The 7,082-nt window shown below is 38.2% G+C and overlaps 1 protein-coding gene across 4 annotated transcripts in view; it reads right to left on the bottom strand.

Moving 5' to 3' along the window:
• DPP10 (dipeptidyl peptidase like 10) overlaps window positions 1–7,082 on the bottom strand; it is a 1,559,001-nt gene that overhangs the window by 96,360 nt on the left and 1,455,559 nt on the right. For all 4 annotated transcript variants that reach the window (XM_051849637.2, XM_051849636.2, XM_051849638.2 and 1 more), the window contains exon 9: window positions 672–826. In XM_051849637.2, coding sequence (XP_051705597.1) covers window positions 672–826 — 155 coding nt within the window. The remainder of the gene's footprint in view (window positions 1–671; window positions 827–7,082) is intronic.

The following is a 7,082-nucleotide window of genomic DNA, read 5'->3' as shown; positions in this document are numbered from 1 at the left end:
TGGCTATGACTCAATACCAGCATTTCATGAAGTATGTTCCACATTATGCTCTGCCAAAATAATGCTGATATCAATACTAATACTAAGAAATTCTTTATGCTTAGTCTAGTCTTTACTGGTGATTCTTTATGCTTTGTCTACTCTTTATTGAGTTTCTTCATGCTTAGTTTATTCTTTACTGGAGAATTTTTATGCTTAGTCAGTTTTTATCAAGATTTATAATGCACATTAACATATTGGTATATTAAGTTATCTAAGAAATCATCTGAAAGGAAGCAAATTTTTTTTTCCATTTTAACCAGGAACTTCCATCTTACTTGAGCATGGGGTTTCCCTTCCCTTGTAACACCCACTACCCACTTATAAGCTGGCATTATTTACTCTGCCATCAATGCTCTTACTACCTTTTATTCTTTTCTAATGGAAAAGGTGAGAAAATACAAAATGAGCATCAGAAGAAAAGAAGTGTAGCAAAAGGGAAAGTTCTGACGTTCTTGTATCATCTGTATGTCTTTCTTCCCAAATACTGGGTATAAATTATTGCAAGCTTGGAAAATGTCTGCCCACAAATAAAGAAAACTTCCTTTTTTCCTCCAAAGACATTTTGTTTATAATAAAAAGCACTATCCACTTAGTAAAAGAAAACACTCCAGCACTGCTGTGTTACTTACCTTTGGATATGGATACTGCTTCCCTTTGGGATACAATGCGCCAGTAAACCGAGGGATAACCATGTTAGGCACCAGTGAGTCATTTATCATCAGGAAGGCAAGCCTCTCTCCATCTGGTGACCACCAGTGGGCGATGTGAGAATGCAGAAGCTCCTCTAGAATAAATGAGCATTACTTGAAATCAACTGTAGAGATGTGGGCTCAGCGACCCAAAGACATTCGTCCTTGAAATCCTCACTGGGCATGTATCCTTCCAGAGAGTACGGTCGACTTTTATGAACTTCCCTGAGAATTCTGCCTTTATACACTCTTTAAACATCAGAAAAAGCAGATGCAAAGGAAGAAAAGAATGAAGCAGTGAAATAGGGATTACATGGATCGGCAGCAATGTGAACAGAGCCGATGAAAGCACTGCTGTAGTCAAACGGAAGAGAACAGTGATGGAAGAGCAAGACACAGCCTAGAAACATGTGTCACCACTCATTCATATTTGCTTGCAGTCATGGTTCCATTCTCTCTTCATCAAACAAGTTGAGGACCTACTAAATTATTCCAATTACTTTAACCTCTAGGGAAATAGGATAAGAAATATCTTGGATATCTATTATCCACTTATCTAAAATTTCTTTCCTATAAACTACATCAAAATGGTCCCCACACCTGCTGGATTCCAGCAGATGGGATCATTATGGTGCTTTGTCAGAGTAGAAGAGTAGAAGGAAGAGAATAAAATCAGGTTACTTATTCCCTTGGCTGCCTCCTGCATTGTCACCTCAGGCGGGCTGTGCACTTGCAGTGATGTCACTACTGTCAATGCAGTCTCATCTACACAGTTGTCTCCTTTCCTGTCAGACAATAGATAATCTCTGTCATTGCAGGGTGGTAACAACTTGTCTGATACTAGTTTAGATTACAGCCTTTTCCTTTCTAATTGCTCTATACCTTCTCCTTTGAAATTTGTCTCTTTGTAAATAAATCAAATCATTTTATTGAATGTGCCAACACTTTCTTTTTAGAAACCTGGCAGATTCAGTAATTAATATCAGAGGTATATTCAGAAGCGAGCCTCTTGAGATTAGATTTTGAGATTAGGTTTCTCATACACATGATCATGCTCACACAAACACACATAACACTCGTATGTGGGATGTAATACTCGGGTTTCCTGGCAGGAATTGGGGTATGGATAATCCACAGCAAGGGTGGAATTGTGAATAACCAATGGCCTATGTTAATGTCATGGAATAAAATTTAGGTAGAGGGGAAGGACACTGAGAGAAGAAATGTTTATGGCACTTAGTTGAAACAAAATCAATGATGAACACAAACACAGTGCACCTGGTTCTTCTGACATCCCAGGGAGGCACATAGGAAAAACAAGAAACTGAAACCATGACTGTGAGATCAGTAATGCACATGGAGAACAAATGGTCATGAACCCAGTCTTCTGTAGCAAGAGAAGAAATGGCTGAGGGCCAAGAAAATACAGGAAAGGTTAGACAGATGCAACTTCAATTAGGAGCTCATGTCCATGTGTTCTTTCAAACTAAAATGAAGAAGATACTGGTGAAGAACAATGGGGGCTCTAACAGTTAGGATAAGGATATTTTGGTAAAGGTAGGCAGTATTACTTGTGTTTTCTGGATCAGTCTCATGAATCACACATTTTATACTTGACTACTACTATATTTAGCTAAATTTAATGGCCAACAATTCTTAACCTCAAAATTCTCACATGTTTTCTTGGTGACAGAGGCAATCTCTAGCAAGGGAACTAGTCCATCTCTGGATATTTGCAGAGTATAGGAGAACATTTTCTTTAAAATTCAAGAATCTGAAACATCAGAGAATTTTGTAGAGACCTAGTGGTCTGGGACTCAGAGAAGTATTTCTTCTAATATGAGAGAAACATTGTTGAAACTGCACTTACACATAAAAAAAGAAAATAAAGACTCCTGATTCTGAATACAACAAAACCACATTTGCACGTATGATTTGTTTCTATTTTCCAGCTAACCTGTAAGGCTGTCTACCATCTAGTTCTATTCAGAACTAGAACCCAAGCAACTGAGGGCTTTGCAACAGAACTAGGCCATGGTATAACCTTTTCTTCCACTCCTACCTTGTGACCCCCCAGAGCCAATGGTGATGTAAGTGTCTTCAGCCTTGGGAACCCCCATATAATAATTACAGCACAGGACATATGAGTTTTAGAGAAAGATCATTCTCTCTTTTGTTGATAAATATTATTTATTTCAAAAAGAGCTCTCAACTGGACTCTCGTGGAAATCAGCCTGACTGTGGGATACCAACTGACTATGCAATGCAAACTGGTCATCATGTACTGGTTGTTAGCTGAGCCACTTACCATAATCCAAGATGACAGAAAAAAGTAAGTGTAGGCCTTATTTTTGGGCAAATTGGCATAATGTACATGAAGATGCTGGAACTGGACAGGTTCTGTATTATGATCTGACTCAACAATGGTATTGAAAGATAAAAATAAACATAAATCCTCTTGGTCAGAATATTGAAAATATTTGTCTACTTTTTGTGTAAGGAGACCTGACTTTAAGCATGAATCCATCTTGAGTCATGCATAATAACAAAAGATCAGGGGCAGGCAACATGGCTCACTTAGTTAATCCACTCACTGCCTGTGGCGCTGCCATCCCATATGGGCGCCAGTTCTAGTCCTGGTTGCTCCTCTTCCACTACTTTTCTCTTCTGTGGCCCGGGAGGGCAGTGGAGGATGGCCCAAGTGCTTGGGCCCTGCACCCGCATGGGAGACCAGGAAGAAGCACCTGGCTCCTGGCTTCGAATCGGCGCAGCTCCGGCCGTAGTGGCCATTTGGGGAGTGAACCAACTTTATCTCTGCCTTTCTCTCTCACTGTCTATAACTCTACCTGTCAAATAAATAAAAAATAAAAAAGATCACCTGAACAAGGATAAGAGAAAAACACAGTTATAAATTTGATGTCCATCAGAGCACAGTCATGGCAGATGGACACTGACTGACCCATGGAAGTTCTTTATGTCAGCCAGCCTCTGGCACCACCCTTATCTGCTAAGACTAATGTACATCTTTGAGATGTTGGTGTTGTATCCTCTCAGAAGAATCATTTGACTACATGATGGCAGGTGGACTCACAGGGACAAACACACATTCTGGGAGTACAATTGTCTCTGCTGCTTACAGTCTTGTCATGCATACCATGTGTAAACTTACAGAATAACTTCTCTATTACCATAGGAATGTACATTAAATTTCCAAATAGGACATATTTTATGGCAAAAAGAAGAGCAACGGCCTCACTAATGCAATTAACTGTTCTCATATTCTCTGTTAGCTATTTGTATCCTGACTGATAGAAGAGTGAGCACTCTGTTCTAGCTCAGTTTGGGTACTTTTGTTTGACAACAAACAAAATTTGTTGAAGCTGAGATCCATCCTACAGCACAAAATACCCCTACTGCATAGTCAATCATAACCAGATTTAAGAACTAAGGGTTAGGAAGAAGTAGTGTCTGCTCTCACTATTATACCATTAATCCACTGGACACCTTTGCTCCTTGTTCCCTTAGGAATGAGATTGAAGGTTTGGAAGTCCCATTGGCTTAAGTTTGAAAGTCTCCAACAGGAACATAATCATAATTTCTGTTATTCCAAGTATTGTTTAGCTATTCATTTTTTAACTAAAATATATGAGAGGAAAGGAAAAGGAAAAAAAAGTTTATTTTGGCTTCCAGTTGGAGGTTCACAGTCTAAAATGCGGCATCCCCATTAATCTGATGTGTGATGGAGACTTGCAATGGGTGAATATAGGCGAAGGAACAATCATATAGGTAACCAGGCAGTAGAGAGAGAAACTTGACCAAACTCAACTTACACCACCAACCTTCTGCAAAGAACTACCCTTGAGAACACATATCCAAAACCATAAAGATCTCCCATAGGATCCATTTCCTAGCCATCATAATTGCATCAAATATCCACCCTAATCCTTCAATCATCAGCATTAAATAACTATATAGGACTTTGTGTCTGAAATTTCTGCCTGAGTTTGGGATGCCATGTCCTGTTCTATCCATAGCACACCAAATTGGAAGCTGATATTCCCCCTCTATCCATTTTGGGCTCCTAATTACAAATAAATAAATAATAAAGAGAGGAGAGCAGTCACTACCCTCAGTCTAATAATTGATCCCATCCCCAGTGAGTAAAACTTGTCATTTCTATACTTAGGAAAAGAAGGAGGCTTTTATTTGGAACTCAAGAGATTCACAAATAAATCCTTTTCTAATAACACTGGTCAAATGAAAACTGAAATTGTAGCAACCTAATTAAGAAAAGAATGAAAAGGAAAAACATTTGAGAAGTATTAGGTTAATCCATCAGTCAAATAATGCATCTAGTTAACATACTGATAGAGTAAATGAAAAAGGAATGGGCAGTTGAGGAATGCAGTCATGATTAACAACCCAGGCCACGTGATAGATTCATTTCTTAACTTGGATGTTTTTTCCACAAATTTATGTGAAAACAATAAGTTGTGGTTGTCTCTTTAAGTTTTTGATGAATTAATTGGACTCATATCATCCTACAATGAAAAAGTAACAGATAGGATTTGTGTATGTATCCTACTCTTTTGGGAACACAAGCTCTTAATTTAAACAACAAAATAGTCCCATACTCTGTCACTTCTGGGTGGGGATGGCCAAAATGAAACCAGGGAATTTAAATGAAGGGAGTGTATAGAAGTTTTCTTGGCTCTAACTCATTTAAATCATAGGAGTCTGAATGTGTTTCTCAAACAAAACTCACTCTTCTATTACTGTTAAAAAGAAAAAAAAAAAAAAAGAAGAAGAAGGAAAGAAAGAAAACCTACAGGATTTCTCTCTTCTCATTTCCAGTGACTGCCTTCCCTCTCCCTCTCAACTTCAGGCTTTAGTGACCAAACCTTTACAAGGCAAAGGTTCCATAGTTCTTGTCCTTAGTAAGTCTGTTGGAATTGTTGTCTTGCAAATGTACCATATTTATCCAGCTTTGATCTTGGCCAAAATTTATATAAATAATTTATAATTTGGCTGATGACATATAAGATATACATGCCTAATTGAATATAGTAATAAATATGTTATGGGTATATTGAGTTTAAATTTTAATTCTTGTGAGAATTGAAGGTACGGAAATATCCTGTTGGTTAGTCAAATCTCTGGGGCTGGCGCCGTGGCTCACTAGGTTAATCCTCCGCCTGTGGCGCCAGCATCCTATATGGGCACCGGGTTCTAGTCCCGGTTGCTCCTCTTCCAGTCCAGCTCTCTGCTGTGGTCCGGGAGGGCAGTGGAGGATGGCCCAAGTGCTTGGGCACCTGCACCCGCATTGGAGAACAGGAGGAGGCTCCTGGCTCCTGGCTTCGGGTCAGCATAGCTCCAGCCGTTGCAGCCATCTGGGGGATGAACCAATGGGAGGAAGACCTTTCTCTCTCTCTCTGTAACTCTACCTATCAAATAAATAAATAAAAATATTTAAAAAAATAAAGTCAACTCTCTGAATTTCTAGGAAATGTGTTCTGGCACAGGTGCTTCAGTATGTGTGTTTAGTATTCCTCACGGGTAAGCATGGCCCAGATTTGAGGACATTTTTATCAGAAAACAAGTATCACCTATTTTTATTACACTGAATTGATTTGTGCCTAATGTTCTTCCCCACAAAAATATTACCATACCAAAACACTAATTTATATAATTATCTTCATATGCAAAAATAAAGCTAACTGGAGTGAAAAATAAATACAAGTATTTTAATGTGCATTTTCTTAACAGTTATCTTGGATAAAGCACAAGCTTCTTAAATCATAACTAATTGGGATATTTACTCGTGGATTGAGATGTCCTATGTTAATTATATTGCATTATTTACAAACAATTTATTTTTACAAATTGCATTCATTTCAATTTAGTGTAAGTTTGGTTCTTCTTCATTTTTATTACTCTGATTTAAGAAACATCACTGCAGAACAGATGGAGTTTCCAACACATGTCGTTTTATCACAGACTCTTAAAAACATAGCCTCAAAACAAAGCATTTCCAGAAAACTAAGGTACCATTATTGTGTTGAGATTAACATGCTATTCTGAAAAGTAAGCTGGTTTTATACATTTATAGTTTATCAATTTAGACAGATAGGATTTTCTGAAGATGTTACTGCCAGCCCTGTAGGGCTCTGGTAGATTCTTTCTTCTTATTTTCTGTATATCACCGTCAACTTTCTTGAAAGAACTTCCTATATTTATATGCTGCTCCTTTCACACTTATACCTCTATTCACTGCAGTTTTGCTTCTGGCCCCACCAATTGATTGATGTTGCTGCTGGTATGGTTATCAAATATCTAGAAGCAAATCTAATA

The sequence above is a fragment of the Oryctolagus cuniculus genome, chromosome 3 (assembly GCF_964237555.1).
Source record: "Oryctolagus cuniculus chromosome 3, mOryCun1.1, whole genome shotgun sequence".
Taxonomy (NCBI): domain Eukaryota; kingdom Metazoa; phylum Chordata; class Mammalia; order Lagomorpha; family Leporidae; genus Oryctolagus; species Oryctolagus cuniculus.
This window is presented reverse-complemented; position numbering and strand designations above follow the sequence as displayed.